Below are 21878 nucleotides of genomic sequence, written 5' to 3'. Positions count from 1 at the left end.
AATAATGCTAAAAGTATTAATAGTATAAATACTAATAACGATATGATAATATTAGTAGTATAACAATATTAATATTATTATAGTGATAATAAGAATAATGATAATAATAATGATTGTAATAACAATAATAATTATTAAAATAATTACAACGATAATAATAATAATATAATAATAAAAGTAATAATAATGATAATAATAATAAGAATTATAACAATAAAAATAATATACAAATGAAATAATTTATGGTTAGAATAATAACAGTAATCATTATAATAAATTATTACAATAAAGACTGACTTTCGCTGTTTTAAACTGTTGGGGATCAGAGGTAAAAAAAAAATATGACAGGCCACAGATTCTGTAATAAAACAAATAAAAATAATCAGCCTGATAACTATTAACACCACGTTCTTTCATGGAGTGTTGTGTTAACTAAGATTTTGCTTAGAACATTATTACAGTAATATCTAATATCATTGCAATAATGACTGTTTCCTGACAAATTAAACATACCCACTTCCCTCTAAAATCTGTGACAAATATGTATTTTCCGTCGGTGATGTGAGGAGCGTTTTACCCGGGTTTATAGCGACACCCAGTGTTCAAACTAGGAATTACATTTTTCATCCTGCTGGATAACATACAGTACATTTCATTTTTACATTAATACAAACATGGAAAAAGGGGTCGCAAATGATCCACTGGCCTCAGTCTGGACACCCCTGATCTATAGTGCATGTCACTGGTTTAGTTTGATTTGATTGGTATCATGAGTCTGGACTCAGCGTTCGTGTTTCAGTAACATTTATTAAACATTCACACTGGACACTAATATATTAACCTTTTATATGATGAGCTACAATTAACGATACAGACTGGTGATGAATCGGAGAAGGTTCAGACTCGATGGGCTCTTGAGGTTAGAATCATGGTGGAAGTCCTTCGAATCTTTCACTCGGTCAAATCATTCATTTATTTGTCCGTTTGTTTGTTTTACTGCTGTTTTATCCTGGTCAAGGTCACAGAGGGTCCGGACAGGTCGCCAGTCCATCACAGAGCGCGCACACACACGGGGCAATTTTAGTAGTTCCAGTTAACCCTGAATGCACGTTTTTGGACTTGATGGAGGAAACCGGAGCACCCGGACGAAACCCTCAGACACAGAAAGAACAGAACATGCAAATTACACTGAAAAAGGACTCAAACCCAAGACCTTCTGTGCCGCCCACCATTAAATCAACAGGAAAAGATTTAAGGGATGAAATAAAATTACAAAATATACAGTATTTTGACTGATTAATTTTATGTGGCGTCGTCCTGACAACTGTAGATCAACATCAAGGTTTATAAGGTGTACAATCATTAGTGGCCTTGCGCACACACACACACACACACACACACACACACACACACACACACACACAAACCAGCTCACATGCAGAGTTACACTCTCAGCCACACACCAGACGCGAAGCACGATTTATTGCAACCACAGTCGATGAATCACGAGTCCTTTACTGGTTTACTGGTATGAACTGGTTTCCATACGACGAGCTGGATGATTCTGTGGGCCGATTCGGTTCACACCACATTGCTAACCGAGTCTCTAAAGCCGCTCTGGATCGGATAAAAATAAGGTTCTGCTCCACGTCAAGACACCCAGCAGCAGCGCAGGCTCTCTCACACACACACACACACACACATTCACACACAGACTCAGTGCACAGGGTCACAGGTACGCCACGCCGCGTGTGCCGTCCGGACGCTAAACGCTCCTCTGTGTGGACTGTAAACGAGCACGCAGGGGCGGCTCACGTCCTCCATTCTTTCCCTCCCCCGAATCCCCAAAGTTCTGTCCTTTCGGCTGTTCGCAGGAGGATCCGTCACTTCCCCAGCCGCTGCTCACAGGCCGCGTAACACCGGAGGGCGCCGTGGAAGTCCTCGTAGGAGACGTCCTTGTGGGAAGGTAAAGAGCTGCGGAGGAGAGAGACGCCGTCAGACACCGGTACCGAGAACGATACAGGCGAATAAGATGCCGGGGCGCTACTCACACGATCTCCGTTAATCTGATGTGCCAGGGCAGGAAGCCGAGCGTGCTCTCCACCGAGCCGAACTTCAGCACCAGCTCTGGGTCTGGAAAGTCCTTCGACTCTGTAAAAGGAAACCAGCTGACGTGAGAGAAGGGATTAAAAACAATACTAGTTTTACAGCACTGATCTCTATTATTCCCCGTCTCTGTGTAGTGCAGCGCCATCGATCGGCCAGCAGAGGTCGTAACTGCAGCAGTTAGGAGTGAGGAATCTCCTTCGGCACTCCTACACAATTATAGGCGTATAGGCGCCCAGCCTGCCGGGATCAGAGCAGAGATTCGAACCACCTGAGCCCCCGTCTTCTTGAAAATACGGACTGTACGCCGGAAACCAGGGTCCGAGAGGACCAGGTCACATCTCACTCCTTTACTCTATATTAATGCCTATAGATGTAGACTGGGATGTCATAAAGTTCCTGTAGGTGTCCCAATATTGTTTTCCATATACTGTATTGGGCAGGTGGTCCTAATCTTTTGGCTCATAAATAAACTGTATGTTTGCATTTTTGCCTTTTATTTCCTCCCAATTTTCCATCAATTTGGTCATTTCCAATTCCCAGTTCCAGTTCCTCTAAAATGTAGAGATGTCTGGGTGGTGCAGCGGGATATTTCGCAAGCACAGTTCGAGTCTTAGCTGTGCTACCGGTCGACTGGGCGCCGCCTAGTGGGCACGATCATCAGTGCAGCAGACAAAATCGGCCGCTGATCTGCTGGGTAGGAAAAGACGGGACTAAAACCAGAAGTGGGCGGGGTCGTTGAGGTCGTGTAAGGACCCTGGTTGGTAGCCCGAGGCACCTGTACAGAAGTGGAGATCAGTGAGTGACTCTCCATGAGCGGGACCGACCTCACGCCGACCGATCCACTGAAATACGGGGGAATAAGAAGGGGTCGGAGGGAGGGCGTGTCTGGAGATGACACCATCAGGGTCTCCTGCAGAGGAAGAGGAACTGGCTATGACTAAACCGTGATCAGGGGGCGTGTGGTGTCGTCTCACCTCGCAGTAGGGAGTCCAGGTCGGTGACGGTGATGTCGTCGGGCGCTCGCTCTCTCCGCTCTACAGTTTCACACAACCGCTGCGCCGCTCGCACGATACCGAGCTTCCCGTCGTCCGGAGACAAAACCTTCACCACCGTCTGATACGGCAACGCTGCACACACACACACACACACACACACACACACACACACACACACACACACACACACACACACACACAGTGAGGTCACAGCAATAAAACACCAGCTCGAGCTCGAATCGCAGCTCTGCTATCACCCGGACGGGCACCCACACAGACACACGACTGACTGTGTATCTGCAAGGTTTTGTCTCCATGGCATTTGTAGCCTAGCAGTTAGGGTACGGGTAAGGTACGGTACTGGACTAGTAAGCAGAAGGTTGCTGGTTCACACCCAATCACTGCCAGGTGCACTGTTGGACCCCTGAGCAAGGTCTTTAACCCTCGATTGCTTGGACTGTATACTGTAAGTCGCTTTGGATAATATACTGACTTGCAGTATGCAGTCTGAGCAATTGAGGGTTAAGAGCCTTAAGCAACCTGGCAGTGGTGGGGCTTGAACCAGCGACCTTCTGATTACTAGTCCAGTATCTTAACCACTAGGCTTAACGCTTGCCCTTAAAACAGCATCTGCTAAATGCTGAGAATGAATGTAATTACGCCCTCTGCTGGCTGACCGACGGTGCTGCACAGAGACAAGGGATACTGGAGACGGGTGCGCGACCCTCCGTGTGCGATACGGATCTCCGTATGAACCCGCCGGTGCAGGTGAAAAGAAGCGGTCGGTTTTGCACACGTGACGGCCGCAACCCTTTACTGTCAGGAGAAATGCGACAGGGGAATCGGATATGACTAAACTGGTAGATGGAGGGGGAATATGGGGGGGCTGGAAATGTGTATTATATTAAATAACACAACAATATCACCTCATCTTTTATCAGAATGTTTAAATACTAATGAAAATGGACGTAGTTGAAAAAAAAAAAAAAAAAAGCCAATTCCAATAATTTAGCCTTCAGGACTCAACCGATCCACAGTGAGAGCAATGGGAAGTTATGCCCGCTTAGTGTGCCCGCACAGAATTTAAATACTGAAATACCTGGTATGATAATTTGTAAGTATAAACATGAAGGTAAGAAAAATGTGCTAATATTTGTCTCCATGTCGTGGGCACTGATGCACGTCCATACTATAACAAAAGTTGGCTTTTGCACCTTTCGCTGATAACGGTCTGGATGGTCTTTCGGCATAAAAGAGTTGCGAATGCATTTCTCTATGCAGTGACGGGCCGTATTAAAAGACAACGGTTTTCCAAAGTACTCCCCAGTACAGTATGAAGGATCGAAGGTCACGTACATTCAACAGTCATGCCTCACACAGTCCGAGAGTCCTCCAGGCATAGTGAATCTTCTCACAATATTATGTACGGTAGATGGTGGAGGACCAAAATGATTTGCAGCCCTGTACTGAGAAATGTTCTTTTCGGATGGATGGACTGTTCTCTCATAAGATGTGGCACAACTTCGCCAGCTTTGGGGTTTGTATGATGTTTATTAATTCTACCGACATTAAAAATCTTAAGTTGGAAATTCAGCAGACCTAATATCAGAAGAAAAGAACGAGAAATAAGATCAAATAACACAACAATATCATCTCATCTTTTATCACTGTGTTTTAATACTAATAAAAATGGACGTAGTTGTAAAGAAAAAAAGCGAATTCCAATATTTGAGCCTTCAGGACTCACAGAGGAACGTACGTCCGTGGCTTCCGCTAAGGTCCGTGTTCCTGATTTAAAAAGAGGAACCCAGCAAAAGGAACTCGGCCAACGAGGAGTCATGAGGGGTGGTGAGTAGGAAACCACCGCTAACACACAAACAACAGGAATTAATAGTAAGAACATTTACAGCGAGAGTCAGACACAGTCGTGGAGGTGGATAGTGGAGGTGCTGAGCTGCTTCAGGACCTGGAGGATTTGCAGTTCAAACCAGGAATAATACTGTGTGTTCCAGTATCTCCAGTCTGTTAGAGAATACTAGAACCCTCGTGTTCTGACGACTTTATTACCGTGTTCTTTGGGGTTCCTAAAAATAATTACATTCATTTTAATCATGTATTTTAACTGAAGTGTACAAATTGGGGGGGGGGGGGTTAGGGTTAGGGGGGCACAATATCAATACCAACACAATACCAATACACAAATATTCTTATTTACAGTTTTACATACAATTAGGAACAGTCATGAAGTATCAAGCCTATTGAAAAAGGATTAGGATATTTTGTGATCTGTTAAGACTCTAAGGCTCTGAGGTCTCAGGGGCCCAAAACAAAACTATGGGTCTGTCCGAAAACTTAGTGATCTCTCTACATAGAAAAGCTATAGCTATAGAATAGAACAGAACGCCTTTGTCGTATATACAGTGTATCACAAAAGTGAGTACACCCCTCACATTTCTGCAAATATTTCATTATATCTTTATATGGGACAACACTATATACATGAAACTTGGATATAACTTAGAGTAGTCAGTGTACAGCTTGTATAGCAGTGTAGATTTACTGTCTTCTGAAAATAACTCAACACACAGCCATTAATGTCTAAATGGCTGGCAACATAAGTGAGTACACCCCACAGTGAACATGTCCAAATTGTGCCCAAATGTGTCGTTGTCCCTCCCTGGTGTCATGTGTCAAGGTCCCAGGTGTAAATGGGGAGCAGGGCTGTTAAATTTGGTGTTTTGGGTACAATTCTCTCATACTGGCCACTGGATATTCAACATGGCACCTCATGGCAAAGAACTCTCTGGGGATGTGAGAAATAGAATTGTTGCTCTCCACAAAGATGGCCTGGGCTATAAGAAGATTGCTAACACCCTGAAACTGAGCTACAGCATGGTGGCCAAGGTCATACAGCGGTTTTCCAGGACAGGTTCCACTCGGAACAGGCTTCGCCAGGGTCGACCAAAGAAGTTGAGTCCACGTGTTCGGCGTTATATCCAGAGGTTGGCTTTAAAAAATAGACACATGAGTGCTGCCAGCATTGCTGCAGAGGTTGAAGACGTGGGAGGTCAGCCTGTCAGTGCTCAGACCATACGCTGCACACTGCATCAACTCGGTCTGCATGGTCGTCATCCCAGAAGGAAGCTGACGCACAAGAAAGCCCGCAAACAGTTTGCTGAAGACAAGCAGTCCAAGAACATGGATTACTGGAATGCCCTGTGGTCTGACGAGACCAAGATAAACTTGTTTGGCTCAGATGGTGTCCAGCATGTGTGGCGGCGCCCTGGTGAGAAGTACCAAGACAACTGTATCTTGCCTACAGTCAAGCATGGTGGTGGTAGCATCATGGTCTTGGGCTGCATGAGTGTTGCCGGCACTGGGGAGCTGCGGTTCATTGAGGGAAACATGAATTCCAACATGTACTGTGACATTCTGAAACAGAGCATGATCCCCTCCCTTCGAAAACTGGGCCTCATGGCAGTTTTCCAACAGGATAACGACCCCAAACACAACCTCCAAGATGACAACTGCCTTGCTGAGGAAGCTGAAGGTAAAGGTGATGGACTAAACCCAATTGAGCACCTGTGGCGCATCCTCAAGTGGAAGGTGGAGGAGTTCAAGGTGTCTAACATCCACCAGCTCCGTGATGTCATCATGGAGGAGTGGAAGAGGATTCCAGTACCAACTTGTGCAGCTCTGTTGAATTCCATGCCCAGGAGGGTTAAGGCAGTGCTGGATAATAATGGTGGTCACACAAAATATTGACACTTTGGGCACAATTTGGACATGTTCACTGTGGGGTGTACTCACTTATGTTGCCAGCCATTTAGACATTAATGGCTGTGTGTTGAGTTATTTTCAGAAGACAGTAAATCTACACTGCTATACAAGTTGTACACTGACTACTCTAAGTTATATCCAAGTTTCATGTCTATAGTGTTGTCCCATGAAAAGATATAATAAAATATTTGCAGAAATGTGAGGGGTGTACTCACTTTTGTGATACACTGTACATATACAGATGTTCAGTACAACAAAATTCTTTCTTTACATATTCTTGCATAGTCTGTTTGGAAGTCGGGGTCAGAGCGCAGGGTCAGCCATCGTACGGCGTCCCTGAAGCAGAGAGGGTTAAGAGCCTTGCTCAAGGGCCCACCAGTGGCTGCATGGCAGAGCTGGGATTCAAACTCTCAATCTTGCCTACTAGGCTCCCACCGTCCCATCCAGCAGGTTGTTTAATTTTGTCTGTTTATTTTATCTTGTTTTATCTCTATTTTCATTTTTATGGCTGTAAGGTAGGTTAAGACTGTTCTCGGTGGAGCAGCGGGATATTCCGCTAGTACATCAGCGCCAAGATTCTGAACACCCCGGTTCGAATCTCGGGTATGCTACCGGTTGGCTGGCTGGGCGCCATCTAGCGGGCACTATCGGCACTGCCTGCAGACCAAATTGGCCATCGAGTCTGCTGTGTGGGGAAAAGACCAGACTAAGTGGGCGGGGTCTTCAAAAGACAGAGTCGCCTGTACAGAAGTGGAGGAGCCTCATGTGCCAATGCACCGAAGTATGGGAGAAAAAGAAGAGGTCGAGGCACTGCGCATGCATCGTAGGGGGTGTGGAGCAGGTGAATATACCCTCCTCAAATGCAGTCGGGATCCCCAGCAGCGGAAGACTAATTGGCTATGCTAAATCAGGAGAAAAATAAAGACAATGCATAAATAAATAAAAAAGACTGTTCGTGTTGTCTTGTGTAAGAATTTCGATTATGGTTTTAGACATGTGTACTTCTCTTTCTGCAGGTTATATTCAAAAGTTTTTTTTTTACAACGGCTAAACAGCAAGCTACACGTCATAGAAGCCGTTATATTTTACGCTTTGTGGCAGAAACTATTTGGGACACTGAAAGCAGACGTTTACCGGAAGCCAGCGCTCTAACAAAGCACGAAACAGGGCGTGAAAGATTCAAAACACGTTTCTCAGGTGGAACCGGTCTGCACACCCACTCACCGCGTTCGGTCTGGTCCGTGCCGTCGTTCAGGAACTCGGACGCGAACTTGGGGCCTTTTTCCGAGCTCAGGAATTCCTTCTTCTGCTTCACAATCTCCTCCATCAGTCTGGAGTCGTTCCTCCTGAACACACCTGAACACACACAGAGAGAGAACGCGGTGGTTTTCATGATGAACGACAGTTCGGGTTGTTCAAAGGTATTTTAATCACCTAAAAATAATAAATCCATTACAAATACCAGGATCTGTTTATTCGGTCTGTTTTACCACTGATTTATCCTGGTCAGGTTTGTGGGGGGTCTGATCCACTGGGCAAAAGGCAGAAAACACCCCGGACGGGTCACCAGTCCATCACAGGGCAAACACACTTACTTATCCTGACTGTACGTCTTTGGACTGTGGGAGGAAACCGGAGCACCCGGAGTAAACCCACAGGGAGAACATGCAAACTCCACACACTAAAGACCCAGGCAATTTAGGTAGGAGTGTCTAATAGAGTGGACAGTGAGTGGACACGGTGTTTAAAAACTCCAGCAGCGCTGCTGTGTCTGATCCACTCATACCAGCACAACACACACTAACACACCAGCACCATGTCAGTGTCACTGCAGTGCTGAGAATCATCCACCACCTAAATAATACCTGCTCTGTGGTGGTCCTGACCTACAGTCAGTAATTGTAGAACTACAAAGTGCTTCTATATGGTAAATGGAGCTGATATAATGGACAGTGAGGTGGTTTTAATGTTATGGCTGATCGGTGTATACACGAAGCACTGGGGAGTCTTGCTCAAGGGTCCAACAGTGGCTACTCGGCACAGCCGGGATTCGAACCCACTCGGCTACCAGTGTCCCACTTTCACAGAAAAAGGGCAACAGAAAAAGACGCCTGTTGTTATCGCGTACATAAACTGGTCCCAGAATAATGAATTGCAAACGTCCTACTGGAACTTGAATCTTCTTGTTATTATATTACAGTATCACCACTGATTTGTCCTGCTAAGGGTGACACACAGAAACTCAGCTGATGGATTTAAAAGATCTGGATTTTTGCGTACATGCTCAGGTCTGACGTTGCTTAATCCCGGATAAAGGGAACGCGAGCAACAATCGAACCCGTCGCTCCCCACCCACCGCCTGCATGTGGAAACAACTCCAAACCCAACGCCGAGCTGGAGTTACAACACGCAATGAAAAATAAAAGCCGGCGTACAGACAATGAACCACGGATGACACCATTCAGCATCTACAAAAGCCCACTGATCCGAGGACGGGAGTCGGGTTTCCCCAATTCTTTTAGAAATATAACAATTTATCGACTCGGTGACAACAGGCGTCTTTTTTCTGTTGGAGACTGATTGTGAAAGTGGGACACTGGTAGCCTAGTGGGTTCGAATCCCAGCTGTGCCAAGCAGCCACTGTTGGACTCTTGAGCAAGGCCCCCAGTGCTTCCATACAAGTGTATATGCATATCTGACTAATAAAGACGTTCTACTCAAGTACCAACGATGCATCTTCTTCAATCTCTGCCATTTTACAGTCTGTTACTATTAAGTACCAAAAAACCTCACGGTCACTGATGGACCGAGAATCGTCCACCAACCAAAAACATCCAGCCGACAGCGCCCCGTGGGCAGCGTCCTGTGACCACTGATGAAGGTCTAGAAGATGACCGACTCAAACAGCAGCAATAGATGAGCGATCGTCTCTGACTTTACATCTACAAGGTGGACCGACTAGGTAGGAGTGTCTAATAGAGTGGACGGTGAGTGGACACGGTGTTTAAAAACTCCAGCAGCGCTGCTGTGTCTGATCCACTCACACCAGCACAACACACACTAACACACCACCACCACCATGTCAGTGTCACTGCAGTGCTGAGAATCATCCACCACCTAAATAATACCTGCTCTGTGGGGGTCCTGACCATTGAAGAACAGGGTGAAAGGGGGTAACAAAGCATGCAGAGAAACAGATGGACTACAGTCAGTAATTGTAGAACTACAAAGTGCTTAAAGTGAGTGTAGAAACAAGGAGGTGGTTTTAATGTTATGGCTGATCGGTATATATATATACAATGATTCATGGGGCAATAAACCACCCATGCCAACAGTTCACGTCATTTTCGAGTCCAAACAACTCACATCACATTTACTGTATTAACAAAATACCACAGTGTTTTTAATGCATTTTTCCATCCAATTTTCCCCCAATTTAGTCATATCCAATTCCCAATCACATATTGCTTCCTCTACTGATGCAGAGCCTCACTCCTGACCGAGAAGGACCATGACTGACTGTTCAGACGAGTATGGAAATCATTGTGACGGGCCTAAAGGAAGTCTTCAATAAAAAGCAATAATAATAAACGATAATAATAATAATGACGCGCCAAATGATTGAATGTAAATTCATTACTGTTCACCGCAAATCTAACAAAAATAAATAACACCAAGCTACCAGCTTCAATATCTGTTCGGTTACTTTAAGAATCGTGTGCAATTGGTGGCATTTAAGTCATGTTTCCAGGCTGCATTTCTTGACGCCGTGGTAGACTGTGTTAAGTGACGGCGGTTTTGCGAAGTACTACCGAGCCGAGACTGTTTCTCATGAGGTGTCGTATCGCATCCAATACTAGTTTCAATACTAGTTTCAATCCTCGTCCTACATCTGACTACCTGAATCTTTTCACACTGTTATGTACAGTGGGTGGTGAAATACAAACATTATTTGCAATCATGTGTTGAGAAACGTGTTGCACCTAATCATGATTCCCTGGCCTGTTCAAAATGATGGAACTTAAATGTTCTATATAAAAGTTTTCAATCTCATTTTGCCCCGTCCCAACTTTTTTTGAGGTCTTTGGATTTTTTCCAATCACCTCTTAAAGCTTAGTGTGAGTTCTCTAATAATTCACAGGGTCAGACATGCACACAAAGCAACCCACCTGATCAGTGCGGTGGCGTATAAACTTCCATGTCACAAGCGCATCGATGCCGTAAAGCTCGATCGGCTGTGGACGGTGACCCACATGTTCCAACAGCTTATAACTCACAGCTCACAGATCTAATCTAAACTTCTAGACAAATTAAAACAAAATCTCAGCATAAGGTGACAGAGTTTGGGTTCTCTGTCCATATATTTTTGTTTATTTATTAGAATTTGCAGGCGGGGTTTTTCCACTTTGATTCCATTCATGACAGGACAGGGAATCGAACCCAGGACCTTCTCATTGCAAGACGACAGCGCTACCCACTGTGCCACCAATTGAATGCATTTGACCATATGAAAATATTCAGGGAGTCAGATGTAGGACGAGGATTGAAACTACCACTGAATGTCCATGATCCTTTAGCTCTCGACGACACCTCAGAAACAGTCTCGGCTCGGGAGTACTTCGGAAAACCGTCGTCACTTAACTCAGTCTACCACGGCGTCAAGAAATGCAGCCTGGAAACTTGACTTGACAGAGTTTGGGTTCTCCAACTGACCTGACAGGGGACCACTGTTCCATGTACTGTGTTTTAATGGGAGTTTCTACAAGCACCATGTACAAGGGCACAGTACAGACACCTTATGATCACAAACCTTATAGAAGTGATGTTCCACAGGGGACAGTAGGAGCCTAGTGGGTAGGGCTTTGGGCTGTCAACTGAAAGGTTGAGAGTTCGAATCCCAGCTCTGCCTTGCAGCCACTGATGGGCCATTAATCCTTAAACCCTCTGCTCTAGGGGCGATGTACAATAGCTGATATGTGTATATGTATATGTATACAGGACAAATAAAGGCATTTATACAACTTATAAAGGAAATACCATCCTAGTACTGTAATTACACGTGTCATTTACGAGTGTATGCAAACTTTAGACTCTACTGTATTATACAAATGATTGTTAATGTCGTAATATTAATGTCGTTTTATTTACAAGCCCAAACTATGTCTAGATGTCTGCTCTCAGAAGGACAAGAGAGGAAACAAAATACAGAAGCGTGAAGAAAGCAAAGCGCCTGACCGTCTCAAGCTCAGTCACAGGGCTGTGTCCCAAATAGAGCGCACTAATAACGAAGGGCACTAGGTAGTGCGTTAAACTAACGGATCTATATTAAATGTAGTGCGGCTATACAGGAATTACGGTTCAATTTGGAACACAACCTTCGACTTCAGCTCTTCGAGTTCATTCAACGGTTGAAGATGAATGAAGATAAAAGCTAGATAAACTAGAACAGCTAGAGAAACTAGAGATACTAGAGAAGCTAGAGAAACTAGAATTCGATACCTTGATGGTCGTAGACGGAGATGTACGAGATTCCCAGCGCCATACACCACACCACAACATTAGCGATGTCGGTGTAGTGCTGCTCCTCCTCGGCGATCAGCAGCCCCACATGCTGCGGTACCTTCTCCAAAGCCTTCCCGTCCGAGCACACCCGAGCCCGGCGGCCCATCCGCGTCCCGCTCCCAGATCCAGTCCCGGTTCCAGACCCGGTAAAGCCGCGGACTATCGGAACTAGAACCGCGGCCGCAGCTCGCCTCCAGAAAAGTAGTCCGGTCCGCCTGAGCGCGCGAGCTCGCAGCCATCCCAACGCCGCGCGCTGCAGCTGCAGTAGTACGTGAAGCACGCGCCATACCAGATCATAAACTAGTGCCATCGTTCGAACCGAAACAGAACCCGTTTTGTCAGGTAACTAAAGCGTCCCGCATGGCTGAATCTACGGCCGGTAATGAACCATTCAGATTACTGCCAACACCTCAGTCTAACGGCCGCCATACTTACCAACCTTTACACTTTCAACCCCACTGAGTTACGCGGAGTGATCTGATTGGTCAGACACGCGTCTGAAACTACAAGCCCAAGACTTTCGACGAAAAAGCAAGAGGAGTCATCTGTGATCCGGTCTGTCGCGCTCATTACGGGGACATAACCTGCTCAAAGAGTGCACCATCTCTACAGAGAAACTATCTTGGGCCTCCTAACTGCCTTACTTTACCACAGCCTGTCACACCATTAATATTTTAAACCCGCTTAATAATAATACTAATAATAATAGGGATTAAAGATAATACCATACTCAGTCCATGCTAAATAACACAAATTGTCAATCGAACCAATCAGTATCAATTATATGGCATTGAAGGTAGTTAAAATAGACCCTCTAATTGGGTAAATTACATAATCTAAGCTAAGAAATATATGTCCAGTATATTATTATAATGTTATTATTGAGTGTAATCAAAAGGTATTTAAGTATACATTTGTTTATGCTTATTAATACAGAATTTTGGTAATATTTAGATATTAGCGGAGTGATCTGTTTGAACTACAAGCCCAAGACTTTCGACGAAAAAGCAAGATGAATCATCTGCGATCCGGTTTGTTGTGTTTATTACGAGGACATAACAGGGTCAAAGAGTACACCATCTCTACAGGAAAACTATCTTGGGCCTCCTAACACTACCTTTACCACAGCCTGTCACACCATTAATATTTTAACCCTTCTGCTTAATAATAATAATATAACATTTAATCTGGCTCACATTTAATATTCACCTCACAGTTATCTGTATAAGTTAAAGATATTAACATTATCAGTCCATAGTAAATATCAAAAATTGTCAATCGAACCAAAATCGATCAATTAGTATCAGTTGTATTTTATTGAGCTCCTCCCCATGTAGCTACAATAGACCCTCTTACTATGTATATTACCTAATCTAAGAAATAATTCTTATATATGTTTTATCGTATTTATTATTATAATGTTTTTATTGTCATTATCAAAAAAGTATTTAAGTATATCTTTGTTTAGGCTTATAAATACATAATACCAAGTCATGTACACGTACATGTTGTGTGTAAAATTAGAGCCAATACATGTACATGTATTAGACAAAATAATAAACCGCACGGACAGCAAGAAGGTCCTGGGTTCGATTCCCAGGTTGAGCAGTCCAGGTCCTTTCTGTGTGGGTTTCCTCCGGGTGCTCCAGATGCCTCCAACAGTTCAAAGACATGCAGTCAGGCTAATTGGAGAATCCAGCACCCACTCTACCAACTGTGCCACCATGCCGCTTTTAAGACACATAATTGTAGATAAATAAACATAAACAGTGTTGAAAAGCAGATAAAAAATCTGTGGTGATGTCCTCTGGTACCTCTGGTTCTATAATGCTATCTCAAGCAAGGTGTTTGTTTCTGTCTGACAAGGCTGGAGGTTGGCGCAGGAGTCCACCATGTTTGTGTTTTAAAAAATGCAGGGCTCTTGGTCTATTACTGACCGGGCAGCCGCAAACAAGTCAGTTGCTTAAGTTTAATTTTCCTTAATGAATTAGTGCACCTTTAATAAGAAAAAATATTATATTTGTGATACATGACAGATAAAAACACACACCTAGGAGATGTGAAAATGCTTATATTTTGCATTATTCTTAAATATAATACAATATTTTTTATTAAAAGTCAAATAAAAAAACATACCATATTGACCAGTGCTTCTTTAATTAAAAATCTAGTTTTTATAATGCCCAAACACATTTTGTTTCCTCTACTACCGACCAAGGAGAGCCGTGACTAACACCCCCCACCTCCCTTGTCACGTGTGCAGTAGCCGGCCGCATCTTTTCACCTGCACCAAGTGGGTTCTTATGGAGATCCGAAGCACGCACTGAGAGTCACGCACCGATCTCCAGCAGATCAGCCAGCAGAGGTAATTACCTCATAATTACAGCAGTTTTTGAGGAATTCAGCATTCAGATGAGCCAATCATTGTCACCTGCCACCTGAACGCCTTATAAAAATAAATTGTATATCTAATGTCTGCAAAATCTATTTCATTTACTGCCAAAATTCAACGTTTCAAAGCTACTACTGTATTATCTACATTAAAGTTCATAATCGTAGTACTCCTCACTGTCTGTGTGTTCGATCTGACCCTCTGTTAACGATTCCTCCGTCAGCTCCTCGCATTTCTCCTGCGCCATTACGTACGCGTGCCACATATCCACCGACGAATAGACGGGTTCCGAGCAGAAATCTGCACTCACGTCTACATCCCTCGCCTGCAGGTCCTGCTTGATTCGGAGGAGCTGACAGGTACAGTTCCACACGTTCCCGTCCAGATAGAGCGTCTTCAGTTTGGGAAGCGGGCTCAGACTGGGCAGCGAGTGGAGCCTGTTGTTGCGGAGGTTCAGCACCTGAAGACGCTTTAGAGACCTCAGGTCGTCCTCCTGAATGGTGGAAATTCGGTTGCCCTTCAAATCTAGGCGCACTAATGATTCCGGAAGGCTGTCGATTACACAAAGACAGAAGAGAATAAGATTCAGCATCCATGCCATCATATATTCTTCTATTTTTTACATCTGTAGTATGTGGGTGATTGTTGGATGATTTAATATGTTTTATTATTATAAAATACATTAAGACAACACTAAGGGTGATCTACTTTGATAATATTTCTCAAAAAGCAAGAAGTTTATTCATTCATTGTCTGTTTCACCACTGTTCTATCCTATTTAGGGTTGCAGTAGGTCTGTTTCACTGGGCGAACGGTAGGAAACACCCCAGACACACACACACACACACACACACACACACACACACACACACATAGGGTTAGGGGCTAGTTTATTTCTAGTTTATAAAGGGCTAGTTTATTTTTCAGGGACAGCAGTAGCCTATTGGGTAGAGCTTTGGGCTATCAATCAAAAGGTTGAGAGTTTTAATCCCAGCTTTGCCTTGCAGCCACTGCAAGGTCTTTAACCCTCTCAGCTCCAGGAGTGCCATACAGGTGTTTCTGTGGGAGGTAAGGGGAGCTCCTGGAGGAAGGACTCCACACAGAAAGGATCCGGGTGCTCTACCTGGAAATCAAACCTAGGACCTTCTTGCTGTGAGATGACAGTGCTACCCATCGAACCTAAGATTTCTCATTAAACACATGATCACATAAAGTCTATGAGCTCAGTTAGTTGTTTAGACTTCAGGTATTTCTGCTTCTCAGACTACTAACAGGTCTATAAAATAAATTGTATTATTAAATAGAATTATATGCTTCTAACTTTGTGGCAACACTTTTAGTGCTTTTCCACCTCTGGTTCTGGTTCTTGAACCGGTTCTGTTTAGGTTTCTTCGAACCTTGGTGTTTTTTAGAGAACCGGCCTGCGTTTCCACCAGTTTTTAGGAGCCAGGTCTGCGTCATCAACGGTGGGCGTTACAAAACGACAGTAAAGAGTAACATGATGGTGGAGTGTGTAGCTTGCCTGTGAGGATTTGTGCTGCTGTTACAGATGTTCTAATGGTGATGAGAACTATTGGTGTCGCTATTGTTGCTTTATTTGGTGCATCACGTGAGAAGCATTTTGTGCTTTGTTCTCACCGCGACCCTCGGCGTGAATAGCTGCTTTGCTCAGCGCTCGGCTTGAGTTATAAAACATCACTAAAGTTCCATGATACGAACATCCATCTGTGTGAAATGACCATCAAATCCAGTCTAAAAGCTCCACATGTATCTGTGTTTAACTGGATTTACTTCACATGTGGTGGTTTTGCAGCTCGGGGTTCAGAGCATCAGCTTCTTGGGAGAGTCGAAAAAGCTTAACGTAAAAAATAAAGCTTAATGTGGCTTAATGTACTAACATTGGACACAGGAACACTAGATTTCTCTCAGTTTTTACAGGTTATAAGTGCTCTGTACTGCCCAAATTCATCAGTCTGTTCTATGTCAGTGGAACAGAGGTGTTTGGGTAAGACCAACTGTGACAAATTTGGTGTGGTGGAACTCCTGTGGCCTGACCTTAAACTTGATAAACACCTTTGGGATGAATTGAAATGTCAATTGCAAACCAGTTCTGACCTCACAAAAGCTTTTTTTGACTGAATGGGAAGTCAAACAAACTCATTGTCAGGTGTCCACATACTTTTGACCATGTAGTACAGATGCACGCTTGGAAATTTTGACAAGACTAGCCTAGAAAATGTTTAAACTGTACCCGTGTGGAACGGCAGTTAGAAGGTTCTGCTCCAGTGCCAAGTTGGCGAGGTGAACACAGTCTCTCAGAGCATGAGGCTCGAACCGTCGGATGGTGTTGCTCTCCAGAAAGAGATGCCTGAGTTGCCTCAGTCCGGCCAGTTGTTGGCGCGTCACTTCCTGTATATGATTGCGCCCGCAGTCCAGCTTCTCGAGTTTTGCCGACAGCCTGCTGGGCAGCGCTGGCAGCTCGTTACCCGCCAGTTCCAACATGGTCAGATTGGGCAGCCTCAAGCCCCCGTCCACCGACACCAGCCTGTTGGAGGACGCGGACAGACTGGAAAGGTGGCGTAGATGGGCGGCATCGCGGCTTTTCAGCGTCCGGATCTGATTTCCGTCCAGGTCGAGGTGAATCAGCGATCGTGGGAGGGTCTGCGGGACTTTGCTTAACAGGTTCGAGGACAAATCTAAAGTCCTGAGATGCTGCAGTGATGTGAAGAAAGCCGCCGGGAGTGCAGAGATCTTATTACTCGCCAGGCTGAACCCGTGTAAAACGGGCAACCTGAGAACGCCCTGTATCGTCTCGATTCTGTTTCCTTCTAGATACAGATGTTCCAGCTTGACGAGCGGCGAGAGGACGTTGGCGCGCAGCGAGGTTATCTGGTTATTCTGCAGGTTGAGTTGGCGCAGACTCCTCAGGCCCTGCAGCGTGGACTCCTGCAGCGTGTGGATCCTGTTGTGGCCCAGGTGGAGGATCTCCAGGCTGGAGGGGAGGCCACGGGGAACACCACGCAGCTTGTTCTTCTGGAGGTCTAGAGTTCGTAATGACCTCTGAGACCTGAAGGCGTTGGCGTCAAGCTGCTCCACTCCACACGAGGTCAGGATCACCTCCTCCAGACCGGACAGGCCAGACAGTTCTCTGTTCTGAGAGAAATACAATCTTTAATAAAGCATCAGGCACAAGTGAGAATAAGAATAGATTTAAGTTATTAAGTTTAATGTGCAGTTTATTATTGGATATTTTACTATTACTATTAGATCTTTGGTATTTTTACACTCTGGTTTAACTAGTTAACTTTTCCTGCTCACTTTCTCAGCCTAGTTCCTGTTTATCCGCTTCATTTTAACAGGGCGGGTCAAGGTGTCGCCTAAAAACACACCCGGGTTAAGGTGCCAACCTATCACTGGCCATCATATACTCACCATGTACTCACTTATTCACTTCTAGGCACAGTTTGATAGACAGACAGATAGACAGATAGATAGATAGACAGACTGATAGACAGACAGATAGATAGATAGATAGATAGATAGATAGATAGATAGATAGATAGATAGATAGATAGATAGATAGACGGACGGACAGATAGACAGACAGACTGACAAACAGATAGACAGACTGATACACAGACAGATAGATATATGGATAAATAGATAGACAGACAGACAGACTGACTGACAGACAGATAGACGGACAGACTGATAGATAGATAGATAGATAGATAGATAGATAGATAGATAGATAGATAGATAGATAGATAGATAGATAGACCAACTGACAGACAGACCAACTGACAGACCGACAGACAGACCGACTTACTGACAGACAGACAGGCAGACAGACAGATAGACAGAAAGACTGACATGCAAACAGACAGACGGACAGACAGTATCCAGTCCGCCTGGCATTCATTATAGATAGAAGGTTGATGGTTCAAGTCCAACTAGTGCCAAGCTGCTACTGTTGGGCCCCTAATTGAGGCCCTTAACCCTCAGTTGCTCAAATTGTATCCAGTCATAATTGTAAGTCATTTTGGATAAAAGTGTCGCTTAATCCCGCAAATGTAAATGTAAACGTTTATAGAAAATATGCGTGGCATCAAAAAATGGAATCAACTAAACACGCCCAACTAAAAGTGAATAAAATGTATTTAAACATGCAGTAAATAAATAAATAAATAAATAAAAACAACAGGACATGCAGAGAACTGTCTCCTAAAACGATCTAATCATATCCAGCAAACTAAAACGTCCTGAATCATTACCTTAATCTCCCTGATGTGGTTGTATCCCAGGTTGAGCCTCCTCATGCCGTGAGGGATCCCCGAGGGCACCGCCTGCACCCTAAAACACTGCACAGAGGCGCCCTGCTCACACACACACTTCTCCGGACAGGCGCGATGGCAGAAGGAGCTGAGAGGGTACAGCAGGGTGTACAAGAGAACCAGCAGCATCATGTAGGCATGACCGGGGGCACCAGAGTGGTGAAGCTGGAACCACACTGAGGTTTAAGTAAGCGGCCGGCTGGTGAGAAAAGGATCCTCTGCTTTACTGGGAACAATGGTTCAGATCATTATCTCGGTGCAAACACACACACACACACACACACACACACATCGGGCATCGTAGATAATCCTGTGTGTTTACAGATGTGAGAAACGAGCTGATACTCTGTTTACAGCCCATTCTGTTCAACTAAAGCCATTTCCTTTGCTTAAATACTCCATGGTCCTCCAATGTGTCACAAAAAGGTCAATGACTGACTGACAAGTTTCACAGAAGAAAATCTGCAGTGTATTAGGTACTGGATTAGTAATCAGAATGTTGCCGGGTCAAGCCTCGCTTTTTCCAGGTTGCCACTGTTGGACCCCTGAGCAAAGCTCTCAACCCTCAATTGCTCAGATTGTGTTTAGTCATAATTGTAAGTCGCTTTGGATAAAACGCCTCTGCTAAATACCACAAATGTAAATGCAGATGCAGGTAGTAGGCAAAGCTTTGGGCCACCAATTGGAAGATTGTGGGTTTAAATCCTGGCTTTGCTACGCAGCCACTGTTGGACCCTTGAGCAAGGCTCTTAACCCCGTCTGCTCCAGGGACGCCGTTCAACAGCTGACCCTGCACTCTAACCCCAATTTCCAAAGCATTAATATGGAGCTAGAATAGCCTTGAAGTTTCCACAACAATTTGTACTACGTCTGTGGAAATTTGTGCCCATTCAGTTAAAAAGCATACATGAGTATTTGTTTTCTGAAATGTAAATTTGTTTTGCACTTCTCGGCCACCGTACATGAGCGTCACAGGGGCACAGTCATGCTCGATCAGGCAGGGCCTATTTCAGACTGATGCCACAAAGTTGGTAGTATTTAATTCATTTTATAGAGTACTCAGCGGAAACACTTGTGGACAGGCACCAAAAATACTTAACTAAAAGTTTACATACAGGTACAGGAAGGTCTGTATTACAGTTCTGAGTTTTAACCCCATTAATGCCCATAAATTAATAAAAGAATAAATAAATGAAGGAATTAATAAATGAAGGAATTAATAAATAATGTGGGTTTTTGCTGCTCTGTATTGTTTGTGTTCTTGGTTTCAGTTTGGGAGTGAGAATGTCGTGTCAGCAGAAACAGCAGAGAAGGAAAGAAGAACAGAAGGTCCTTCCCCATCGTCCCTCCCCATCGTCCCTCCCCATCGTCCCTCCCCATCGTCCTTCTCCATCCTTCTGTCCATCCTGTGAGGACAATGTGCTGATTATAACTCCACAAGCAAAACAGGATGGCAGAACAGAACTACCACAGAGAGAAATGCAGACTCCACATTTCCAAGAACATTACCTAACAAACGGATTAAAATCAGACATGAGAGACGGAACTTAAATAATAAATAACATGAATGTCAGACATAAAAGTCTCCTGAATATTTTATTATGGTTCTTAACCTGTAACCTGTGGTCCTACACTTAGCCTCTGTTCTAGCTCACTTATTACCTACTGATGTGTTTAATAAAGCTGATCAACAAATAATAATAGTTATTATACTAATGCCTAAAGCTAAATAATTACAGGTCTGGGAAAGTGGAGGAGGAATGAATGAATAAATGAATAAATGAATGAATGAAGGAATAAATAACTTAATTAATGAGAGAACGAATGAGTAAAATAATAATTAAATGAATGAATTAATAAATAATTAAATAAAGGAATTAATAAAGGAATGAATGAATAAATGAAGGAATAATGAAGGAATGAGTGAAAGAATAAATGGAATGAATTAATTAATTAATAAATGAATAAATAAACGAGTAATTAAATGAATAAATGAAAGAATAAATGAATGAATAAATAAATGAATAAATGAATTAATGAATAAATAAATAAATGAATAAATAAATAAATAAATGAATGAATAACTGAATAAATAATTAAATAAAGGAATTAATAAATGAATGAATGAATGCATGAATAAATGATTGAATAAATAAATAAATGAATAAATGAATAAATGAATAAATAACTGAATAAATGATTAAATAAAGGAATTAATAAATGAATGAATGAATGCATGAATAAATGATTGAATAAATGAATAAATGAATAAATAACTGAATGAATGAATAAATAAATAAACGAATGAACGAATAAATAAATAAACAAATAAACAAATAAATAAATAAATAAATAAATAAATAAATAAATAAATAAATAAATAAATGAATAAATAAATAAATGAATAAATGAATAAATGAATAAATAAATAATTAACTGAATGAATGAATGAATAAATAAATGAATAAATAAATGAATAACTGAATGAATAAATAAATAAATAAATAAATAAATAAATAAATAAATAACTGAATGAATGAATAAATAAATAAATAAATGAATAAATAAATAAATGAATAAATAATTAAATAATGAATGAATGAATGAATGAATAAATAAATACATAAATACATAAATACATAAATAAATAAATGAATGAATGAATAAATAAATAAATGAATGAATGAATAAATAAATAAATAAATA

At 42.9% G+C, this 21878-nt stretch overlaps 2 protein-coding genes and 1 long non-coding RNA gene across 5 annotated transcripts; 1 reads left to right on the top strand and 2 right to left on the bottom strand.

The window, feature by feature from the left end:
• Positions 1 to 787: 787 nt before the first annotated feature.
• nus1 (NUS1 dehydrodolichyl diphosphate synthase subunit) lies at positions 788 to 12887 on the bottom strand. The gene is made up of 5 exons (XM_063001485.1): positions 12384 to 12887; positions 8109 to 8240; positions 3084 to 3236; positions 2052 to 2151; positions 788 to 1974 (listed from the first exon to the last, which is right to left on the bottom strand). The coding sequence occupies exons 1-5, from the start codon at positions 12754 to 12756 to the stop codon at positions 1884 to 1886; spliced, it is 849 nt and encodes a 282-aa protein (XP_062857555.1). The 5' UTR covers positions 12757 to 12887; the 3' UTR covers positions 788 to 1883.
• A 994-nt stretch (positions 12888 to 13881) lies between these two features.
• LOC134320802 (uncharacterized) lies at positions 13882 to 20742 on the top strand. Of its 3 annotated transcripts, XR_010013744.1 has the most exons (5): positions 13882 to 14400; positions 14665 to 14811; positions 17671 to 17944; positions 19143 to 19374; positions 20444 to 20742. It is a non-coding gene; the product is annotated as an uncharacterized LOC134320802 (long non-coding RNA). The 3 variants fall into 3 exon arrangements; XR_010013745.1 differs by lacking the exons at positions 13882 to 14400; positions 14665 to 14811 and having other exon boundaries at positions 17598 to 17944; XR_010013746.1 differs by lacking the exons at positions 13882 to 14400; positions 14665 to 14811; positions 17671 to 17944 and adding an exon at positions 17946 to 18030.
• LOC134320800 (nephrocan-like) lies at positions 14797 to 19304 on the bottom strand. Its single transcript, XM_063002426.1, has 3 exons — positions 19113 to 19304; positions 17090 to 17991; positions 14797 to 15389 (listed from the first exon to the last, which is right to left on the bottom strand). The coding sequence occupies exons 1-3, from the start codon at positions 19302 to 19304 to the stop codon at positions 14987 to 14989; spliced, it is 1497 nt and encodes a 498-aa protein (XP_062858496.1). The 3' UTR covers positions 14797 to 14986.
• Positions 20743 to 21878: the final 1136 nt, after the last annotated feature.

This window comes from Trichomycterus rosablanca, chromosome 9 (assembly GCF_030014385.1).
Source record: "Trichomycterus rosablanca isolate fTriRos1 chromosome 9, fTriRos1.hap1, whole genome shotgun sequence".
Classification (NCBI taxonomy): domain Eukaryota; kingdom Metazoa; phylum Chordata; class Actinopteri; order Siluriformes; family Trichomycteridae; genus Trichomycterus; species Trichomycterus rosablanca.
The sequence above is the reverse complement of the archived record's forward strand: the minus strand, read 5'-3'. Positions and strand labels throughout refer to the sequence as shown.

Bases quoted from the DNA above. Each gene is read 5' to 3' on its own strand.
- nus1 (XM_063001485.1), bottom strand. From the start codon at position 12,756: ATGGCACTAGTTTATGATCTGGTATGGCGCGTGCTTCACGTACTACTG. The intron at 8,241-12,383 runs GTATCGAATTCT...GTGTGTGTTCAG, and splicing joins CTCCGTCTACGACCATCAAG to GTGTGTTCAGGAGGAACGAC. The intron at 2,152-3,083 runs GTGAGACGACAC...TTCCTTTTACAG, and splicing joins CCTGGACTCCCTACTGCGAG to AGTCGAAGGACTTTCCAGAC.
- LOC134320800 (XM_063002426.1), bottom strand. From the start codon at position 19,304: ATGATGCTGCTGGTTCTCTTGTACACCCTGCTGTACCCTCTCAGCTCC. The intron at 17,992-19,112 runs GTAATGATTCAG...TATTTCTCTCAG, and splicing joins ACCACATCAGGGAGATTAAG to AACAGAGAACTGTCTGGCCT. The intron at 15,390-17,089 runs GTACAGTTTAAA...TGTAATCGACAG, and splicing joins CTAACTGCCGTTCCACACGG to CCTTCCGGAATCATTAGTGC.